General features: G+C 54.1%; 1 protein-coding gene across 4 annotated transcripts; it reads left to right on the top strand.

The window, feature by feature from the left end:
• The first annotated feature begins 5,846 nt into the window (after nucleotides 1–5,846).
• On the top strand, nucleotides 5,847–13,209 carry SH2D6 (SH2 domain containing 6). 4 transcript variants are annotated; one of them, XM_038561582.1, is made up of 16 exons: nucleotides 5,853–5,922; nucleotides 6,053–6,078; nucleotides 6,463–6,497; nucleotides 6,886–6,968; nucleotides 7,053–7,209; nucleotides 7,777–7,835; nucleotides 8,486–8,552; nucleotides 9,476–9,498; nucleotides 9,956–10,016; nucleotides 10,394–10,472; nucleotides 10,617–10,647; nucleotides 10,774–10,798; nucleotides 11,244–11,299; nucleotides 11,564–11,647; nucleotides 11,817–11,975; nucleotides 12,607–13,209. In XM_038561582.1, exons 1-16 carry the CDS (start codon nucleotides 5,920–5,922, stop codon nucleotides 12,721–12,723), a joined length of 1,065 nt encoding a protein of 354 aa, XP_038417510.1. In that variant the 5' UTR covers nucleotides 5,853–5,919; the 3' UTR covers nucleotides 12,724–13,209. The 4 variants fall into 4 exon arrangements, with proteins under 4 accessions (XP_038417513.1, XP_038417512.1, XP_038417510.1 ...); XM_038561583.1 differs by having other exon boundaries at nucleotides 5,864–5,922; nucleotides 6,898–6,968; XM_038561585.1 differs by lacking the exon at nucleotides 11,817–11,975 and having other exon boundaries at nucleotides 5,847–5,922.
• Nucleotides 13,210–22,444: the final 9,235 nt, after the last annotated feature.

The raw sequence follows: 22,444 nt of genomic DNA, 5'->3' as shown, positions 1-22,444 counted from the left end.
TGGTGGAGGGGAGAGGGCTGCGGTTTAGGGAAGGAGCGTGTGCCTCCACCATCTGTGAAGACAGTGTTGCCACTTGCAGAGCTGAAGAAAGTGGATGGGGGGAGGGGTAAATTTTTTTGGAAGTATTACACACATTGAGAAGAGTCCTTTTTACTGTGTTTCACTATGCATTCAGAGTGCCCTCCCTCTGTTATTCTCTAAGGACTGAGTAAAGATCTAAATTTCTTCCAACTGAAATTTCCTTAAGTCAACAGGGTGCAGAGGGGCAACACTCCTCATGGTGTGTAACCTCAGAGAGAGGGCGAGTGTGAGTCCGTGGGGAGAATGGAAACAGGTACGTGCCTGAACTTACAGGGCAACCAGAAGCATTTGGTCTTCATTTGAGGAGCCAGGGGAGTCACTTGTGGGTTTTAGGCAGAGCTGTGGCATGGCAACATCTGCTTGAGCAAAGGTTCCGGAAGAGGGAAGGACAGGGGGTGTGGGACAGGCCCACCAGGGCCAAGCAGAAGCGGGGTGGTCCCAGCTTGTGCTCCTTACCGCAGGGACCAAGAAAGCTGGCGTCAATTGTCAGCCCCCACCCTAACCCTTGGAAAATCTGAGGGCAGCTAGTGTTCTGGGCCTCCAGGAAAACACAGAGACATCCTCCTACACACCCAATTTGGTATCACTTTTAGGGAGAGGGCGAGGTCCCTGACATTTGCTCTAACCCAACCACAGAATTCCACTGGCCTCAGGCTCCATCTGCTCAGGTAAAAATATCATGAGGACTCATTCTCCCTGACCCCTCACAGGACCGTGTTTATGACTTCCAGGTCTCCCCTTCCCAGCCCTGCGTGTTTGGGCCATCCCACGCCACAGAATTGGCCCTAACCCAATGTTCAGAAAGTTCTACTATCTACTCACCCTCCCCGCCCCCCCACTTCTGCTTGCCCCTATGGATTCCCATTTCCTTGGGAGAAGAATTCCTACGTTATCAACACCTTTTGGGTTTTTTCCACCTTTCCCAGTACTTTCCTGGCTAAGGGAAACGTGACTGTCCTGAGGTGACACCATACCCAAACAACCTCCCCTTGACCACCCCCAGGGCCCTGCCTTTCCCAAGTGCTTCTTTCCCCCAAATACCTCCTGACATTTGAAATCCTGGTCACTCCTCCCCCACTTCCCTCCCTTCGTTCTTCTATTGTTGTTTACATTTGTATTGGCTGATCTTTTTAATGATAAAAAAAATTAATACTTGTCATAAAAACAATCTCAAGAAGATGGAAAGATAAAGCTAAGACATTTCTTTCTACCTGGTCTCACCTTTCTAGGAGACACCCATATCTGGCTTCACAGTTTGGTCTTCAGTAGTCTCAATTCTTAAGAGTTCTTTTTTTAAATATTTTATTTATTTATTTACGAGAGACACACAGAGAGAGGCAGAGACATAGGCAGAAGGAGAATAGGCTCCATGTAGGGAGCCTGATGTGGGGACTCGATCCCAGGACCCCAGAATCATGACCTGACCCAAAGCAGATGCTCAACCACTGAGCCACCCAGGTGCCCCCAACTCATAGAGTTCTTAAGTGAAGGTAAGACAAATCCACCCTAGCTAGTTTAGGCTGAAAAATAATTTATTAAAAATATTCTGCAAAAAAAATAATACAAAAATAAATAAATAAATAAATAATATTTTGCAGCTCACAGCATCTCCAGGAGGACCAGAGAAACACCCAGGAGCAGTGTCCCAAAGGTCACGGCCAAGTTGGCCTAGTGGAGGCACCTCTTGATGCAGACACCAGTGTTTGCCAACACTGCTACCCTGGTCCCTGGGGTACCACTAGGGTCTCAACCTCTAGCTTCTGGAGACAGGATAGAGCTGTCATCCCCTCCCCAGAGCTGGTTCTTCTTGATACGAAGTCTGACATGGGGGCGTGTGACTGGCCAAACACCTGCACTCCAGCTGCAAGGGACGCTGGGAAGGCCTCATGGGGCTCCTCTGGATGGAATCAGGATTCGTAAGATGGAGAATGCCCCAAATGCAGGACATGCTCACCAGCTGGAAAGAATGGCACATGTCCCCTTGCATTCTCCAGGAGTCCTGCCACCCCCATCTCAGCAGCTCCTGCGCCACATGCTGCACTCCCTCACCCCTGAGACCTCTGGCCACAGCCTGCTTACTGTCTTCCTCCTGGTCCTCGAAAGCCACCCCTTTCCTCCTCAGAGTGCTGCCCACTTCGCTACACCATGGATCCTGGCTAGATCTCACCACCTGCCCTGTCTGCTGGCAACAACCACATCAAACACGGCACCACTGTCTCAGGGACATTTATCATGTGGGTGCTGTGTGTCCCTTGTTCCATCACCACATTTGACCCTCAGGAGCTCCTCCACGAAAGGAATGCCTACTGACATGGCCAGTTTACTCAAGAGGAAACCGAAACTCAGAGATTGAACATCTCCCTGGGTGTGCCCTCTCCATCACTCAGTAGGGGCCCTTTGAGGGCAAAGTCTGCGTCATGTTCTTCCTCTGCTGGGGACTCCTGTGTTCTGAACAAGCAAAAGTCCACATGTGATTCTTTTTTTTTTTTTTTTAAGACTTTTATTTATCGTTTTGAGAGAGCACACAGGAGCAGGGGGAAAGGCGGGGGAAGGGCAGAGGGAGAGACAGAGGGAGGGGCACAGGGAGAGGGAGAAGCAGCCCCCCCCCCCCCAGCTGGGAGCCCTATATAAGGCTCCATCCGAGAACCCAGGGTCATGACCTGAGACCGAGGCAGACACTTAACCAATCGAGCCATCCAGGTACCCCCAATATGTGACTCTAAAAATGTCCTGGAAGTCACATGTTCTCAGACTGTTTTCTGTAGAACAGCATTTCCCAAAACCGATCATAAAATTGATCTAGGATGTTTGTTAAAAGTAATACAGAGTCCTGGGGGCACCTGGATGGGTCAGCCAGTTAAGCGTCCCACTCTTGGTTTCGGCTCAGGTCATGATCTCAAGGGTCATGAGATCAAGCCCTGCCATAGGCTCCGCACTCAGGGCAGAGTCTGCTTCTCTCCCTCTGCTCCTCTGCACTGCTTGCACGTGTATGCTCTTTCTCTCTCTCTCAAATAAATAAATATTTAAAATGATAATAGTAATAATACAGAGTCTCAATTCCCTCCTAGAGCAGCCAATCCTTAAGATCAGAGGGAAGGTCTGGAAACAAGGTCTTTTAACAAGCTCTCCAGCGATTGTTGTGATCATGCAAATAGGGGGAACACTGCTGTAGAGAGCTGTTTTCTTAGGGTGGATTTAGACTATCCTGGGCCTGCAAATTACAGCCTGTTCTCATTGGAGATCAGTAGCTAGGGCCCTGAAAATGGGGAGAATCACTGAGAGCCATGGAAGGGCCTTAAAATAGGCTCTCGGCTGCTGACAATGGAGCCTTGCAACCAAAATGTGAGCTTCCAGCAATTCCACTTCTAGGAATTCATCCTGAGGGAATAGCTATGGTTACGCACAGAGCAATCCTGTGCCAGAGGAGAAAGAGGTTGTCCAAATCTGCCTGTTTAATTAGTAAGAGGCATAGTCCTCACCCCACAGACAGATAGCCAGATGAAGCCATGAAGCAGGCCTCCTTCACCCCCTGCTCCTGGATCTGTCCAGGCCAGTGCCCCCACCCAGATGGCACAATTCCATCCTCTGTGCCCGGGGCCCATTTCACTCACCCAGGTCCTAGAATTTGCCTATGCAAAGCCCTGAAGGTGGGGCAGGGGGCGGGGGGCAATACTGACAGGAAACCCACTCAGTTTGGGTTTTCAGTGGGGTGGTGTCTAGAGTTTCCTGCTGACTTTGACCTGCTGACCTTGACCAAGAGGGGGACCCCTCGGTAAGGGAGCCTGCCCTCTGAATTAGGGTCCAAACATGGAACAAAGGTCAAATGGGGAGAGGTGGTCAGGGAGGAGACTCCAGTCCCTGAGCCAGGCCTGGATTCTTTGTTTTCATTTTTCTCAGTTTTTCCCACTCTACCACATGGGCTCCCTGTTTAGGAACCCCAGTGATTTTTCATAGCTTCTTAAATGCACGTTGGCTTGCAGGTCCCGGGAATCATCCGGTCCTTTCTCTCTGAAGACTGTGGCCAGCTCCAATCCTGGCACTGTCTCCCTAGTGTCCTAGCCCCATGGTCTTCAAAGATGAACTTCACTTCTCCTTTCTGCCAACAGCCAAGACATCACCAAAATAACAAACATAAGAAAGTTCCATCTTATGTTCACGATCCTCATCTCTGTTTCCTCAGTCCCTGGTTTATTTATTATTATTATTATTTTAAAAAAGATTTTATTTATTTGACAGAGAGAGAGAGAGCAAAAGAGCACACTAGCACAAGCTGGGGGAGCAGCAGGCAGAGGGAGAAGGAGAGGCAGGCTCCCCACTGAGCAGGGAGCCTGATGTGAAGCTCCATCCCAGGACCGTGGGATCATGACCTGAGTCTGAGACAGCCACCTAACTGACTGAGCCACCCAACTGCCCCATCAATCCTTGGTTTAAACAAAGTCAGACACCAGGCCTTTTTTTTTTTTTTTTTTTACCCCCAAACTTCTCAGATATTACAGAACACCTGGAAGTCATGGATGGGCTCCTTATGGAGGTCATGTTTACTGCTGTGTCTAATTCCATCACAGGAGAGAAGAGTAAGGACTCAACCCTAGATGAGATACAGGATCGTCCACTGGTCAGTGCACAGGCTCTGGGATGGGCACACCTTGGGTTGAACCCCACCTCTAATACTTACTAATTGTCTGCCCTTGGGAAAGTCATTCAATTCCTCAAAGCCTCTAACCTCTGGACTGAATTGTGCCCATCCTCCACTCATATGAAGCTCTAATCCCCAGTGTGACTGGATTTGAAAACAGGATCTTTAGGGAGGTAATTAAGGTTAAATGAGGTCATAAAGGTGGAGCCCTGATTCAATAAGACTGGTATTCTTTTAAGGAGAGATGAGAGTGTCTCTCTCCATTTATGCACAGAGTATAGGCCATGTGAGGATACAGCAAGAAGCTGACTGTCTGCAAGCCAGGAAGAGACTTTTCCCCAGAAACTCACCCTGATGGCATACTGATCTTGGGCTTCTAGCCTCCAGAACAGTGAGAAAATAAATTTCTGTTGTTCAAGCCATCCCATCCTGTGGTATTCTGTGACGGTAGCCTAATCTAATACACTTAGTTCTCTCATCTGAAAAGCAAGGATAAAACTGGCATTTGCATCATGAGGCTATTGTGAGAATCCAGCAGGAAATACACATACTTCCTTCTTTGGTTTTTCTACAACATCTTCAGCACCTGGAACAGTGCCTGGCATATAGAGGATGTTCGATAAATATTTACTCAATGAATAAATACATCAAAAGGAAAAAAGGAACCTGTCGAACTAAATACATATGCATATTTCCGAGCTTTTCACTAACTTCTATTTCTTTGATCATCGTTCACCAGGGAAAGATAGCAAGCATAAAGCATTTAAGAAAAGTGCAAGGAGAATCTCTCATTTTCAACTAGATTTGCCCATTAATGTCATGTGTTCTGTGAGTTGGGAAAGGACAGGCTGGCTGATCCTGGGGTGAATTGGAGTCCCTGGAGGAGGAAGCATTGATCAGAGAGCTGCAGGAAGCCTCTGAGCACTGGCCCAGCCTTGTGGGCCTGAGGCCCTGGAGCAGAGGGGAGAGCTCTTCCTTCAGTGGATCAGAGGGGCTGGAGACTGGGACCACAGCTGTGGAAGGCAGTGTGGGGGAGGTTACAGGAACCTCCTGGGGCAACTTGGTCTGAGGTTAGAGGCCACAGCAGACCCATCTTCCTGGTGCTTGTGAGATGCAAATGATGAGAATAATAGGGCCTCTGTCCCTAGGCTATTTGTGGTAGAGCCTAGGCTCACAGGAATCATAGCTCCTTCAGCTTGGTCATGGTGAGAGTTGGTTCTGGGGCAGCCCGGGGTGCACAGACCTGCCCACCCTTGGGGGCCCGGGACTCTTCCCAGGGAGAGGTATCCTATCTGCATTGACTACCCCTTAATGCCCCTTCCTGATTCTTTCCAGGACAAGCTCAGGGGAAGCAAGCTCCGGTGAGTACTCAGGCTCCTCTCTTTCCTCTGCCTCCTCTCTTGTCTACCTACCTCACTGCCCCTCTCCTGGGTACACCCCTACTGGCCCAGTGAGACCTTCACATACCTCTGCTCCACTGGGAGCACTAGTGCTCCCCCACTACCAGTTTTGTTAGGACACCAATTCCTCCAGCTGTGTACCCACCAGGTACTAGCTCTGCCTCCAGACTGTTCTTCCTGCTGCCCTGGTCCCAGGTGACTGCCACACAACTCCCCCGAGCAGGGGTGGGGGTGGGGGGTGCCATTCACATAGTCGTGGATGTGGATGTCCTGGGAGTTGTGTAGTGTCTGGCTGACACAAACTCTAAGGCCTCTTGCACAGAGTTGACTAGAGTCTGGTTGCAGGTTGGGGCCACCCCTTCCACCCCCCAGATGTGCAGGTAAGTGATAGTGGGCAAGAGGGGCCCAGAAGAATGGGGTCCCCTGCACATAAAGTCTCCTCCATGTGGCTCTGGACCTCTCCTGTCCATCAGAGCCCAGATACTGCTAAGTCACCAGGGCCTAGCTCTTCCACCTGTCTTGCTCAGAATTTGCGGTGCACGTGGTGGGATGGTCTGTCATAGGTGGAACAGGCCCTTAGCTGGGAGGCCCCTTTGTTTTCAAAATGCCTACCTCACTGGCCCTGCTACAGTGCTGGAAAAATAATTCCTTTGAGTTGGATGAAGCAGTGAGGCCCACTGTAAAAGTGCAGATGGTTTTTCATACTGGGGAAAGTGAGTACGTCACTGGGGGCTGGAGGGCGCTGGAAGGGGAGGCCAGTCTCATCAGTCCCCTGTCCAGATTCCCCACCTTGGAACAAAGACGCCCCCATCCCCTCTCCTCTGCCTGCGCCAGGGACCTGGAGATGTGAGGTAAGTGCTGCTGCTTGAGCCTAGGGTGGAGGGAGGCAGGCCACGTGGCTACCACTGTGCCTGCCCCTCTCCTATTCCTTCCAGAAAGCTCAGGAGGAGGAGGAGGAGGAGGAGGAGGAGGAAGAGGAGGAGGAGGAGGAGGAGGAGGAAGATAAATATGAGCTGCCCCCCTGTGAGGCTCTGCCGTTCAGTTTTGCTCCTGCCCACCTTCCTGGCACCAAGGAGGACTCTTTGTACTTGGGTGAGGCCTGGGGAGGTGAAGCAGGGAGCTGACTGGTGAGGCAGGACAGAGGATCCCCGCAAGGAAAGAGGGCGCAGGCCTTGCCTCTTCTCCCTTTGTCTGTACTGGGGCGGCAAGGGGAGGCCTCAGCTGTCAGCTGTGGAAGCTTCTGGGCTGGGCAGAGAGAGAGAGAGAGAGATAGAGATGAAGGAGAGGCAGAGGGAGGAGGGAGAAAGGCAGGAGGAAAAGAGGGAAGGGGAGAGGGGCACTGTCACCAAGGCAACAGTGGGAAAGCAGGAGGCCCCACAGGGTCCCTGGGGCCTCCTCTGAGATCGCTCACTTCTTCAAGCAAGGGCAGGGATGCCAGGAGAGCCTGGCTGCTGCTAGCATCCCACCCCCAGGGCTCCTCCGCTAGGCCAGGTGGGGGCAGGAGCACTGGCCTGCTCCAGTTGCCATGGAGACGGGGCTGTGGGGAAGCCAGTGAGGGGAAGTGGGGGAGGAGGAAACAGGCTAGGTGGGGGGGAGGGGGGAGATTGGAACCTATGTGGGAGGAATCCACCGACCCATGATTCTTGGGGCCTTTTCCAGATCACCCTGGCCCCCTGGGCCTGTGCAAGTCACCGCCACCGAAGTCCCAGGCCACAATGGTGAACAGCAACCCCCCCCAAGTCCCTCCTTCCCCATTCACCCCACCCAGGCCACCATTTCCCAAGGAGTAAATCGAAGAAGCATCTCATTTACAAGATTCCCCCATATCTGCAATCAAGAGGCCCCCCCCAAAATTATATGTGTCAGAAGTGGAGCCCTGTTAGCCCCTGTGGCTCCCACCTGCCTGGCTGGCCCTCCCTGCCCCCCACCCCCGCATGTCAGCATCCCCCAGGACTCACCCCTCCTCTGGAGCTGGAGAAGGCCGGACAGGCTCAGCCATGGCTCCCTGGAGCCTGGGGACCCCTCCCTAGAGAGTGAAGAAATCCCTCACTGTGCTGCCATCAGTGCCAGCTCGAAAGGCCTGCTGTGCTGAGAAAAGCTTACGGTCTCGGAAGTTACCACTTTCATCATAGATTTTATTGGAATAAAAAGAAAAACAGGCAGAGATTCACAACAAAGGAAGAGCTGAAGAAGAGAGGCAACGAGTCACCTCTGTCCATTAGCTCTTTGCTGTCGTGGTTTCAGGCGACACAGATAAATACAACTCGCTGCACCCCAGCCCGCCATCCTCGCCCTTCCCCTGCCTCAGTTCCCCTCCCTACCCCCACCGCCAACCCTGTCCTCCTTCTCCGCCCCCTTGTGCCCACAGCTGAAGGCAGCACAGAGTCTGTGGGAGGCGAGGAAGCAGGGACAGCCCTTCCCCTTCGGGAAGCAAGGTGAGAAGGATGTCCTGCCTCTTTCAGAGGCCTGCTCTGTCTCCCCCTGTGAAGTGAGGAATCCTGGCCCCCTCCGGGTAGACTTGAGCTCAGGTTACTTGGTTTTCCACTTTGCCTGGTCCCTGCACTGCCCCCCACCCCCTGTGGGTCCTCATTTTTACCTGCTGAGTCCCCATGCTCGCTAAGGCAGGCAGTTCAGGGGGAGACTGAGGACAGGAGCCCAGAAATGCTTTGCCTAAGATCACAAAGAAGCAGAGTCCCCGAATCCCAGCTCCTCTTCTGCGTCTGCTGCCATCCCAGTGCCAGGCAAGGGGCGCTCCGGGATGAGGAGATCTGAAGGGCAGCCTTGCCCGCCTGGAGGACCCTCACTATTGAAGCCCATCTGAGTGTCATCCCCAAGCAAAGAGGCCCTTTGGCCACGAGTCTCGGTTTCCATCATGTCATGATTGCTATCACTGTCCAGGGACTGCCTGTGCAGAGGGCCCTGAGGCCTGTGAACCCAGAACCCTGGGATGTCGGGATAGTGAGGGGCCTCAGCCAGCATGTTTTCGTCTGAAAATAGCCCAGGAAGGACAATCTCTCTCTAAGGTCAAACAGCTAACCTGAGGCACTTTCATGTTTACTGTGCTCAGTGGTTGGTAAACCTTCATGACCTCGAGGGTGGTTTTGATTTTTGAAACAGCCCGAAGTCATTTGGAGCAAGCCTGGCAAATCATTCAGGAAGTCAAGCTGAGCAACACCCCGGGGGTTGTGAGAAGTAGGGGGGTGGTCAGAGCTCAGGGTGGCTTTCTCCTGGAGCTTCAAAGCTGGCTCTGAGGATCCTCTCAGACAAGTCCCGAGGACACTCCACTCTTCCAGCCTGAGTTTCATTGAATTCCTTTCTCCCTGTGCTTATGACTGGTGGTTTCTCCTTTTCCTTCCAGAGCTGGCTGCACCTGCCAGAGTGGTGAGTGGCCCCTCCATCCCCATTCACCCTCTAGGGTTCTGGCTAGGAAGTTGGCAGTATTAGGGTAGGGGGCCTGGGAGGGCCAGGAAATATCCATGAAACCAAGGAAAAAGGCTCAGAGCAGAGTCAGTAGCTTCCTGTTTGCCCGAGGCCCCTGACAGGGTGTAAGCCAGCTGTCCTGTGCCGCCCAGTGCTCCTGGGGAAGGAGTTTGCCCAGAGCTCCTCCTGGACACCCACATTCTAGGAGAGCCAGGGCCCACAGGCACCTCTGAAGGGGAAGCTGCCTATGGGTGCTCCTTCCCAGACAAAGGAGTAACTTCAATCATTCTAGCTAGCTCTCAGAAAAAGGTCCACCTTGTGAGGGGGGTGGGAGTTGTCCCCCCACATCCCACCTCCCCTCCCCACACACACCGGTGATGGCTTCATCCTCCCTCCTACTCACTGGTCAAACCCTTAGGTGCCAGGTCTTCCAAAGAAATCTGATGAGGATCTCTACCTGGAGTGTGAGCCCAGTCCAGGTGAACACCTCCCTCAATCCCAGATCCCTCCTGCCCTGAGGCCCTCGGCTGCTCAAAACAGGACACATTCTGGCTCTACCTTCTTCTCTTGGCTTCTCTCACTACTCCACCAATACACATTTGCCTTCAGACACCCTTTAGCCTTTGGTCCAGGTTGACCACCACTGTGCACAGTAGGGGGGACCACTTAAAGCAAGGGCTGCATGGGGCTTCCCAGCTGTTCTGGCAGGACAGCACTCCTTCTGGTTAGAAGGACTCCCCGAGAGCCCAGGCTGCTGAGAAGCAGCAGGCCCTGCAGGCATCTGCACCCCTCCCTGGTCAGCATGGATGTCCCTGCCTGGTGCGTGGCCCAGCCCAGCCTGCCCTCACTGTTTTAGTCCTGGCCCTGACTCAGGCTCCGAGCTCCCAAGTCCTGATGCCACCAATCTCACTGCCAAGGATATCAGCGGTGCCCAAGTGAGTGCCCACCAGGGTGTGTGTGTGTGTGTGTGTGTGTGTGTGTGGCTTTCCCAGCTCTGACCCTGTGATCTCTGGGTTCACTGGGCTCTTTCTCTTAAAGGAGGTAAAATCTGAGCTCTCTTTCCCAACTTGCCCCCACAGGCCCACTGTAGCCCCCCAGGAAGCTCGGAATGTAAGAGGCTAGCAGCCAGGGGAGAAGTGACCTGGGGTGGGGGGTAGGAGGCTCAGGGAGGGAACAGGGGCCCAGGGTTGGGCCTACGGGACCGAGTCTCTTCTGACCAGCCTTCCTATGTCCCAGGGAGCCGCGAATGGCACCTCTAAAGGTAAGTACAGGCATCTTGAGCATGGACTCCAGGCCGTCCTGGCAGCCTGCCCTGGCCACAGCCCTGTAGGCCACAGACTCCCCCTACCCCCAGCCCTTCATTCTCCACTTTGCTGTGGGATTCCTTGCAGCTCTGACTTCAGCTGAGAGCAGGCCTGAGGGGATCCCACTGGGCAATTTTAGGGTCCACACCAAAGTAGGAAACTCCCAGCCTGTACCTCAAGATCATCCCCCACCTGGAGGTCACATGTGACCTAGCTAGTAGGTCCCATCAGAGCCCGAGACCTGGAGAGAAGGGGTAAAGCGCTAGGCCCTGCTCTGGGCTTCAGGGCCTACCTGCATCACCCTCTAACCTCTCCCCCCTTTGCAGCTGGGCCCAAAGCCCTCTTTGCCTAATCCCACCCCACCCCCCCAGCCTCCGCTCTGTAATCTGCTTCTTCTGGCAGGAAGGAGATCCTCTCTTTCCTCTAGAGCACCCACCTGGAGCACCCCAGCTGCTGAGGTGAGGAGGGGCAGGGAGAGGGCTGGGAGGAGGCCTACAGGGAACCCTCTTGTGCTGGAGTCCACCATTGGCTAGGAACACATGAGCGTGTGTGTGCAGCACCATGCTGGGCACCAGGCACAGCCGCATCTTTGTTCTGCTTGCGCAGACCCAGTCTGGGGAAGGCAGATGTGACCACAAATAACTGCCGCCCAGGGTTCTGTGTTCCCCAGCCCCCCTCCAGTGCCCTGGCACGTCTCTGAATGGCTGTGTGTGTATGTTCAGGACGGCAGCCTGCTGGGTCAGCCCTGGTACTCAGGAACCCGTGACCGCCATGCTGTTGAGAGTGCCCTGCTCCGATTCCGAAAGGTGGGCAACTGCAGCACCCCCCAGGCCTCTTCGGAAACCGTTTTGCTCAGGGGCTCCAGCTGACTGAGCAGCTGGAGTGGGGAGGGCAGTGGGATGTGCTGGCCATTGTGGGTCAGGGCTGCAGGGATACAGTTGGGAATGAGGTCAATGGATGGGGTCTCCTCCACAGGATGGGGCCTACACGGTGCGCCCCAGCTCGGAGCCTCAGGGCTCCCAGCCCCTTACCTTGGCAGTGCTTCTGCATGGCCGGGTTTTCAACATTCCCATCCGTCGGCTGGATGGCGGGAGCCACTATGCCCTGGGTCGGGAGGGCAGGAACCATGAGGAGGTAGGTGCTGGAGGAGGATGGAGACTAGCAGCCAAGAGGGCACAGCAGAGCTGGGTGCTGGGTCCAGCCAGGTGCATTTCCCCAGGAGAAAAATCACATTTTGCATTTTTTTTTCTTGACTGGGTAGAAATGACAGAGCCCAGTGACTTAAATTCCTTCCCCGAGGTCTGTTCTCCTGCAGGGGAGACACTCCCTCTGCAGGGCTCAGTTTGCCCAGGAATAGGCAGGGGTGGTGGTGGGGGGTGTGGTTGGGGGTGTGGTTGGGGGGGGGCCAGGCATTTGTGCCTGCCATGAACCCAGTTAGGAGGAGAGCAGGGCCCAGTCTGTCTGTGCCAAAGACTCGACTTTGTGCCTGATACTTGCTGAGGTGACCATGCTGGAGGACCCGGGCAGACACAGAGCCCTAGAGTTATTTCTACCAGGCCTCGGAAATAGAAGCCTGGCTAACAGCACGCCCTCACTTGCAGTTGCAAGAAAGTTGCATGAGGCCTGGAATGGGGCACAAAATGGCAATGGAACTTCCAAATATCAGCAAGCCCCCTCCCCAGAGTCCCACAGTTCCTTCAGGAAGTTGCCCCCAGCCTGAAACTCTGGGAGGGGGGAGCTCAATGATGTCCTCTGTCCTGTCCAGCTGTTCCCCTCTGTGGCTGCCATGGTCCAGCACTACTCACAGCACCCCCTGCCTCTTGTGGACAGACACAGCGGCAGCCGGCAGCTCACCTGCCTGCTCTTCCCCACCACGCCCTGATGCCCCAGCAGATTATACACACCCACCTCTGCGCCCATAGTCTGCGCTTTGCCCTCGCCACCTTGGGCTGTCTCCCCCTCACCGCTCCCAGGTCTCCACCCCTCCAAGCCTTCCCCTTCCCTTGCCCCAGTCCCTGCAGGCCTGGATGAGAGGCTTTGGTAACGGTTACCCAGAAGCAGAACCCCTGAGCCCCCCACCCCATATTCACTGCCCCTCCCTGCTGTATCTCCAAGGCTAGGAAGCTGGGGTCAGGCAAGGCCCCCACTCCCAGGCCCCACTCATGGCTGTGTTGCCCCGTTTACTAGGGCCTCCCAAGCTGCTCTGGATAAGGGCCTCCTCCAGGAAGCTGAGCCTCAGGAGGCCAGCCAGGGGTACTGCTTGGACACAAAGTGAACCCTTTCACATTCTCTTGTGGGCTTAGCACAGGGCTGGCATTTTGGGTTGCAATGTACACACTCGGCTTTCAATAAATTCTTGTTGAATGAATTCTTGAATCTGCTGAGCGAGGCAGAGATGGCCTTCCTGAAGCTCCGAAATCCTTAGGTGTCCCAGGGTACAGACTGGGTCTGGGAGTGATGGAGCCGTGGGGGCCAGGCCAGGGCGGGAAGGGCCAGCCCCATTTCTGTCCCTGATTGGGTGGAGGCCAGCCTGGGGCGGCAGGGTTTTGTTTTATTTTGTTTGTGGGGGGTCGGGGTGGGGGATGGGTGGGAAAGGCTTGGCGCTGCCTCCACCGCCCCACTCAATGGTAAGAACAGACTTAAAATTAAGTACTTGCCCCCCACCCATTTGCCGTATCGTGGTGCCCCGGAGGGGTGAGCCAGGTCTTGCCCACGTGGTGTTGTCTAGCGTAGGGGAGACAGGCGGACCCAGGCGGCAGCTGGGTGTTGGACACGCCAGTCCTAAGATGAAAAGCTACAGAGGGCCCAAGGGTGGAGCTCAGGGAAGACAAGAGGCCAGGGAGCAGAGCTGCCGGCGGGCCGCGGCGACGAAGGTCCAGGCCGCCTCGGGGCGCCTGGGGGTCCGAGGTCCGCGGGGGGGGCGCGGGGAGGGGCGCGCGGAGGGGGGCGCGCGGGGAGGGGCGCGCGGGGAGGGGGGCGGGGGCGTCCCCAGGCCCTGGCGCGGCGCCCGGAACACCCCGTGCCGGAAGCGCCATGTGACCGTGACTGCGCAGAAGCCCCGAGCGAGCGCCGCCAGACAAAGGGCGTCTCTGCGCCCGCGGGGCGCTCGGGCTGGCCCGGGGGGCCGGTGGACCCCCTGCCTCCAGCCCTCCCCCCGGCCCCGCCTCCCGCCTCCCGCCTCCCGCCTCCCGCCGGCCGCGGGCTCTGGGAAGCAGGGAGCCGCGGAGGGTGCGGAGGCCCCGACGGGAGCGCGCGCGCCGTGGGGTGCAAGCGCGACGCGGGGCCAGGCCGGGCGCAGGGGCGTTGGCGCGGTGCCGGGCGCTGCCGGCCCTGACACTACCGTCCCCCTAATTTCCTAAGAAGAGCGGAGATCCTGGTCCCCCCGCAATTGTCCTAGGGGAGGAGGCTTCGGGGAGGCGAGCTCCGGACGCTGCAGGGCCTGACGGGCCCCGCCGAGCGCCCTCTCCCAGCCCAGCGCCCGGGAATTGGGGTCCATGCCTGCCACGTCCACGTCCCAGCAGGGGTGCAGTTTCGGGCCAGGCCACGGGGAGAAGAGCAGCGTGGGCAGGTGGCACCGGGCCAGGCCAGCGCGGGCAGAGCCGTGTGACGTGGAGAGGGGCTGAGCCGTGGGGGCTCTGGCCGGGGCGGCGGGCAGGGAGGGGCGAGCCCAGGCGGCCTCCCTCCGCCCCCAGGTGGGCGTGGCCTGGCCCCGCACACTTGCCCCAGCCTGACCCAGGCCAGGACTCACTCGGGGACTGGAGGGCGTGGAGAGCCCAGCCTTTGTGTTGGCCTCCGGGTACAGTCTTGGTCTCTCATCTCCCACCAGAGTTTCAGCTTTGACTTCTCCTTGAGCCTTCTACCCCAGGGCCCACTTTTCCTAGCCCTGAATTTGTGTAGCCCCAAAGCCGGCTGGCCTGCGAGGGGAGCAGAGGCCACAGCTCAGAGATCTTAGTGGCAGAACACTCTGCTTGGTCCCCGCTGGAGGGCTATCTCTAAGGAACTGGCCTCAGTCCTTCCCTCCCTGGGAAAAAGAGAGGAAGAGCGGTCCAGGCAGTGGGAACAGCCTGTGGTAAGGGCCTCTGAGGGCCTAAAAGGCTTGATCTAGAGAGCCACTCAGTTTAGTCTAGTCACATTTAGATGTCCTCTGTTCCAGGAAGCCTTCCCAGATCCCCAAACCTGGACACCCCAAACTTGGGACACCTTCTAGCAACTGTCTTTTCACTCCTAAGAAGGGACCAAGCTACTACTGCCCGCTATTGTGTATTCAGGAATACAGTAGGTGCCAAATATTTGTCAAAAGAGTCACTGTATAAAAAAAGAAAAAGAAAAAGAAAAAAGTTATGGAATAAGTCAGATCTACCCTGGATTCCTCTAAAGCTGTTAACATTCCTTGATCAGAGCTTTCTTTGTAAGAGAAAAGTCCAACTTAGAAATTTATGTGATGACAGGAACATTCTATATCTTCATTGTCCAGTATAGTAGCCACTAGCACAAGAGGTTATTGAGCCCTTGAAATGTGACTAGTGTAATTGAGGAACTGAACTTTTCATTTCAATTGAATTTAATTAAATTAAAGTCACCACATATGGTTTGTTGCCATCCTACTGTTCCAAGTCTTTTGCACTCCCAAGGATGAGGGGTAGTGGTAAAAGAGAAATCTGGAGAAGTTGGGGGGGGGGCACTACATCCAGAGCAGCCTGGGAAGCTGCTCCATAATGAGTGTGGGCAAAGGGGAGCCATTGAGGCTCAGAGCAGGGGTAAGTGCAGGAAGAAACATATTTTAGGAGGGTTCTCTCTAGCTGCAATGTGCTAGTGGGTTGGAGAGACAGCACAGAGACAGGGAGAACAATTAGAGGCTGCAGATATTTCCATGATTTAGGTGAGAGATGACCTCCTTTGATTTTTTGCCATGCCAGTGTCCCTCCAAACACCCCAGCCTCATTTCCTCTCACCTAACAGGCCAGACTCCAGAAAACTCCAGGCAGGGTCACACACAGTTGGGGGATCAAGTCTGGAAGAAATGCCATTTGGTGAAGAAGCCCATGTATTGCCACAAGTGGTTTGCTTGTCTCCATTTGCCAAGAAGGGCCTGTAGGATGCAGAGCAGAGGAAGTATGCAGCCGGGAAATACGTGAAAGTTGTGGCTACACACCCTGGCAATACCAACCTGCTGGGGCTCAGAGTGTGCTCTCTGCAACCATCCCGCACACTTTCAGCTTTGGTTTCTAAAGCAAACAGCCTGACCTCGGGCAAAAACATGGGCTCTGGAGTCTGAAGGACCCACATTTGAATCTGGCTCAGTTTACTCACTGCCTGTGTGTCCTTAAAGTCTGTCTGTCTGTCTCTCTCTCTCTCTCTTTTTTTTTTTTACAAGATTCTTTATTTAAATTCAGTTTAGTTAACATATACTCTATCCTTAGTTTCCAGGGTAGAATTTAATGATTTGTCAGTTGCATGTGATACACAGTGCATCAATTACATCAAGTGCCCTACTTAATGCCCATCACCCAGTTACTCCATCCCCCACCCACCTCCCTTCCAGCAACTCTCTTTACTTCTAAAATGGGGCTAATGATACTTACTTCTTAGGGTTATTGTCAGAATGGGAAATGATTTATGTAACATACTTAGCCTAATGTGGAACCTGACATAGAGTGGAGCCAAATGATTGGTACCTAATGATAATCCTATAAATAGGCCAAGCTTGGTTTTGGTCCCACCTCCATGCTCCTTTTGCAGGGGCTCTTTCTGCCTTCAGTCTCCCCAACACACACAGACATGCATGCATGGGTGTGTACTCAATCTTTACATACTGTAGGTACTGTGATTATTGTCTTGTCTGCCCACCTGGCTTTTCCATCCCCCTCCTCCTGGTGACACCATCCACCTCCCCCGACCACAGGACCAGGCATGTGACCTAGGTCTTGCTAGGGCCAAAGCAGGCCCAATCAAAGCCTTCTCTGAGATGGATATATTGATGTTAAGAGAGAAGCCATCTCTCCAAGCCTGAGTTGGCCACCTTTCCCATCACATGGACAGAGCCTATCTGCAAAAGTTAGGCAAAGATAAGGAGCAAGAATCTTGGAGACACTGGGTCTTGCCCCAAGGCCACAGATTTTGCTATAGTGCCTTTCCCATCTTATGAGCTAGAAATTTTGTTTTTGGTTTAAGCTAGTGGGAGTATGCCTTCCGATATTTGTAAAGAAGACTCCTGCCCACCACAGGTACTTGTGTGTTTGAAGTTTGGCGGGGGCATCAGGGATTTTTCTGAAGCACAGAGCAGTTAGTGGTAGAACCAGAGTTTAAACTTGTCTTTCTGGCTCTAGATCTACTATAAACTACACTACATCCCACACATCAATCACAACTATTTACTTATTTACTGAGTGCATATTATGTGCCAAGCCCTGAACTAGCATCCTGTTCCCCCTCCACACCTACTTTAGGACTCCCCTCCACTTACACTCTCAATCTCTAAGGACCTGCAAATCAGAGGATGTAAGAAACAGCTCTTTCCACCAGGATAGGGGAAATACAAATTATACTTTCTTTTAGGTCACTTTCTTGTACTGGGCCTCATTTTTATTTTTATTTTTTTATTTTTTCTTTTCTTTTTTTTTTTAAAGATCTTATTTATTCATGAGAGACACATAGAGAAAGGCAGAGACACAGGCAGAGGGAGAAGTAGGCTCCATGCAGGGAGCCAGATGTGGGACTCGATCCCAGAACCCTGGGATCATGCTCTGAACCAAAGGCAGATGCTCAACCGCTTAGCCACCAGTCGTCCCCGCCCCCCCCCCTTTTTTAAAGATTTTATTTATTTATTCATGAGAGACACAGAGAGAGAGAGAGAGAGGCAGAGACACAGGCAGAGGGAGAAGCAGGCTCCATTCAGGGAGCCTGACGTGGGACTCGATCCCGGGTCACCAGGATCACACCCTGGGCTGCAGGCGGCGCTAAACCGCTGTGCCACCAGGGCTGCCCTGGGCCTCATTTTTAAAATGGAATAGGAGGGGCAGGGTACTTGGCTTAGGTAACTTCTAAGGGCCTTTCCAACCTCCATAACCCAAGTTCTTCAGGGCCTGGGGCTCATTGCATGCTGCCTGGAACTTTGTCTCTCATAGCCTGGCCTGCTTCCCCCAGCGCTCTCTGCTTCTGACCTCATCCCCTGCAGCCCACCCTGCTCAGCCCTATGTGGTTTGCCCTCTCGGGCTGAGCTGGCCTTCTGTGCTCCTTGCAGAGAAGTGCCCCCTTCACAGTGCACTTGAGAGTAAATGAAAACCCAGGAGATACAGCTTATAAAAGGCAAACGTAGGTTTGGAATAGCCTAATGTTTGCCCTGAGATAATGAGTGGATCAGCCCAGGCTCCATAAAAGCCTGGAAGTTAAGGCAGAAGGTCAGAGACCAGGAGCAAAATCTCAAGAACAAACACCAAGGCAGGGTCTGCATGGGGGGTATGGGGAGAATATTGAAAGAAAAAGTTCTAGCAAAAGAATGCTATCATGGACTCCTACAGCTCTGGAGCCATCTTGTCCTGTCTCCTCCTGTTGCAGATGAGGAAATTAAGGCCCAAGGAAGAAAGAGGAGTCTGTGACTGGGGGAGTGGGGTCCATTTTCTTCTCTAGCACCACCTCCACTAGGGGTAAGGCCTAGAGATGGAGAAGAAGTGAGGGAGACTTGGAAACTGAGTCCAGGAGAGGCCAGAAGTGCTAGGTTAGGGATGACTCAGGCTCCCCATGAGCCATGAGCCCTTGTGTCCCTGCCCCCTCACCTGCCCTCTCTGCTCTGGCCCTCTGGGCTTTCCTTTCCTTTGCCCACTGCCCTCAGCTCAGCTCTCAGGACATCACAGATAGTCGCCCCAATGGGTTTGCAGCAGGAGGAGGCTGATAAGAGTTCACTGGCCAGAGAGTGAGGAGGGCTGATAGGTGCCCTCCAGAGTGCTCAAAAACTCTGCACGCCCCTTTGAGAAGCTCCAGGAAGAGGGGAGATGAAGAGGAGCTGGCTTTGCACTTACATTTAAAATAGACTCCCCGGGATCCCTGGGTGGCGCAGCGGTTTGGCTCCTGCCTTTGGCCCAGGGCGCGATCCTGGAGACCCGGGATCGAATCCCACGTCGGGCTCCCGGTGCATGGAGCCTGCTTCTCCCTCTGCCTGTGTCTCTGCCTCTCTCTCTCACTGTGTGCCTATCATAAAAATAAATAATAAAAAAAAATTTAAAAAAATAAAAAATAAAAATAAAATAAAATAGACTCCTCTCCCCGACGAATATGCACTTCTGTATCCCAAAAGGATCCAGGGAGAGAGGAGGTGCCAGGTAATTCTCATGGATTCCATAAATCCCAAACACTGGGGAGAAAATCCCCTCCACGAACCTCCTGTCACATCCAGCCTTGAGGTGAATCATTAATAAGTCAAGTGTGATGAAAGGCCACATTAGAAGTCTCCGTGATACACATCCTGTCCACATCTGTAGCACCTGATGCTGTTGGTAGAAGGTAATTTTTAAAGTTGAGGTCAGGAGCCAGAGAGAAACCAGCTCCAAAGTCCCCGAATTTACCTGGGAGACACCACTAACTTTAGGAAGGTTTCCAGCAAGGAGACCTTGGCCAGGCCGGATGACCTCCCAAGGTCCTCAGCTGTGCCTGTCCTTGATCACATACACCATATGCTGCCCGGAAAGCTGGGAGTTGGGGCAGCTGGCTGACCTGGAAACAGCCCAAGGAGAGCGCCAGGACTGCCGGCTCCTCCTGGCCAATCTCTCCTGAGAGCAAGAGGCAAGGCCAGGAGGCTCCTGGGAGCCTCCTGCCCAATTCCCAGGGCCTGGCAGCCAGCTCTGCAGCTGATGCAAGGCCAGAGGTGGGTGAGCTCAGCCAGTCTCTGGTATGGGGAGCTTCTTGTACCCCTGCATGCTCTGGAAAACATAACCATTCATTCCCCATTGCCTTAGCCCTCCTAGGTCTCTATCTCCATTCCTTCTGGAAACAGATCCTCAGGAAAGGATCTGGGAACAGGTGCTGCTGGGAGCCAGCGTAGCACTGGGTATTTCTGAGTCATCCCAGCTCCCCCACACCTGCAGCCTGTGAACAGAGCAGGGACCCAGAGCTCTGCTTCCAGGGACTTGTTCAGGGAGGTTCTGGGCACCCGTTAACCCTCAGGCTGGGGATAATAACATGATGTGTACTAACAGAACATGGATGATGTGTGCCACCTTTTACAAAGTGCTTTCATGAATTAACTCATGCTCCAAGGGAGATACCAGGAGGCAGGGAAGCCCCAGAGGAAGCAGCTAAAGCCAGAAAGGGTAAAGGGGCAGAACCAGAAGTCATGCCCATAAGGTTTCCTGCATCCTCAGTTTGCCTTCGTGACAGTGACAGGCTTGCTTGTCACTGGGACCCAGGTGAAACAGAGGAACTTTTCGCAGGGGCCCTGGGGACCAGGTGGAGGAGGCTAGCAGAACGAGTTGTGGATTTGGGGTGGAGGTACACTGGGAGCCGAGCCTGTCTGGGAAGACCTGGAGACATTCTGGGAGCACAGAGATGGGGGGGGAGAAGGACACTCGGAGGCCTGAAGTGGCAGCTCCTGTGTGTCAGTTCCTCCTTCAGACAAAGGCTCATGGGGTATGACACCCTCAGGCTGCCACCAGCTGGGTCGGGGTTGGTGTCTGGGGTTGAAGCCAGCTTCAGGACTGTCACAGCTTGGGACCAGTGACAGTGGCCCTGCTGGCCTCCCTGTCGATGCCAGGGCTGAATGAGGCCTTCCTTGTCATCTGCCCCATCCTACTTGGGTCTGCCCTTTGCCCTCAGCTGTGCCTGAGCCTCTCTGGGGGCCTGTGCACTCATCAGGGTGGCTGTGCACTCATCTGGGTGGCCTTGCGCACCCTCCCAGCACCGCTTGTTGCTGACGCAACCTTCGAGCCCCGTGAGCTCAGGCCGGCCAGGCCCGCGGGCAGGTGAGCACACAGTGCTCTGCACCGGACAGTACGGCCTGGGCCAACTGCGCCCGCCCACCCTCGCTGACAGGCCTGGCAGAAAGCGCTGTGCTGGAGCTGGAGGCGAAGGGAAAGGCAGGCGTGCCTTTCTCATCAGGACTCCGAGAACACGCCGGCTCCAGGGGCCACCCCAGGACCGCCAGCAGGGCGGTGTGAGCCCTTTGGTCTACTCTCCCAGCAATCCCCGACCGCTCACCCTTAGAGAAGGTGTCTCTAAGGGAGAGCAGTCCGGGCAAAGCCAGCTCCTGCCCCTGTCCTAACCTCAAACCAGCTCCTGGAACCACTTTTAGGTTGGAATTATATTTATTTTTTTATGAGATAGTCTAATCCCATGGTATTACATTTATTTTTTTTAATTTTTTTAAATTTATTTATGATAGTCACAGAGAGAGAGAGAGAGGCAGAAACACAGGCAGAGGGAGAAGCAGGCTCCATGCACCGGGAGCCCGATGTGGGATTCGATCCCAGGTCTCCAGGATCGTGCCCTGGGCCAAAGGCAGGCGCCAAACCGCTGCACCACCCAGGGATCCCCCCCATGGTATTACATTTAAAAGGCATAAGAGTACAACACAGAGAAAGACAGGATCCCTCCCATATATTTGCTTAGCTGCCCTGCTCTCCTCCCCAGAGAAAAGCAGGGTTACCAGTTTCTTATGTATCTTTTCGGAGACAGGCTAGATTAACCATGGGATTTTTGATTATCAGAGCTGGCATAGCGAGGTCACATCTTGCTTAGCTTTTCTGCTTGGGATGAGGAAGGATAAACTCCCCTGCTTTGACCACTCCCTGAGAATGGCCAGGAAGCCACCAGAGATTAACTTCCCGCAGCAGGCCCACGTTCCAGTTCTCTCCCCTTCACCACCCTCCTCCACCTGTTACTTCGCTGGATGCCCGAGGCAAGAGCGAAGAACAAATGAAGAACAAATGGCGTTGGCCTCCTTTCTCAGACAGCGAGCTGACGAGCCAGGATGTGAAGGAGACTCGAGGACTCAAACTTCAACCTGGGGCACCCTGGTTTTCCCATACCATGACTCCACTTCCCTAATATCCTCCCTTCGCCTTCTACATGACCTTGAGTTCTTGTTGACTATGAACGTTGCAAGAGCAGGGTTGGGGATCGCCTTCTGGTACTGCCTCCAGGCGGGACTCTAAGGGGGGGTGGGGGGGGTGGGCAGCAGCCCCACAGAAGCGGTAAACAATGCTCGCCAGACCCAATGAGAGAAGCAGGGGGTGTGCTGTTCTTCCGGGGGCCTCCCAAGGCCCTGAGTTTGCTACCTGGACACACGCACATGCCCAACCACCAGACTCACTGACCCACAGGCCTGTGCATTCTTAGTTGTTGTCTTGCATAGTTGGCTCAGCTAATGCTGAGGAGGCCAAGGCCGTGGGTTGGCACCTCAGGGGTAGAATCATCCTGTGGTGAGACATTCTGTTCCTTGCCCATGAACTATATAGAGTGTTGCAAATTACAACTGGGTGACAAAAAGAGATTTTCCCCTCCTTGAAATGCAAAGTACACAGTTGTCCAGCTGAAGTGGTGGCCTCCCTTGTGATCCCCTTCTCCTCTCTGTTCTTCCCCACCCCACCCCCACCTCTGTGAGCCTCAGGGTTTCT

This window comes from Canis lupus, chromosome 17, assembly GCF_011100685.1.
Source record: "Canis lupus familiaris isolate Mischka breed German Shepherd chromosome 17, alternate assembly UU_Cfam_GSD_1.0, whole genome shotgun sequence".
NCBI lineage: Eukaryota > Metazoa > Chordata > Mammalia > Carnivora > Canidae > Canis > Canis lupus.
This window is presented reverse-complemented; position numbering and strand designations above follow the sequence as displayed.

What these genes read in the sequence shown, in the direction of transcription:
- SH2D6 (XM_038561582.1), top strand. An exon ending in CTTCCCCTTCGGGAAGCAAG is followed by an intron (nt 8,553 to 9,475) that starts GTGAGAAGGATG and finishes TTTTCCTTCCAG; the next exon opens with AGCTGGCTGCACCTGCCAGA. An exon ending in TGGCTGCACCTGCCAGAGTG is followed by an intron (nt 9,499 to 9,955) that starts GTGAGTGGCCCC and finishes TCAAACCCTTAG; the next exon opens with GTGCCAGGTCTTCCAAAGAA.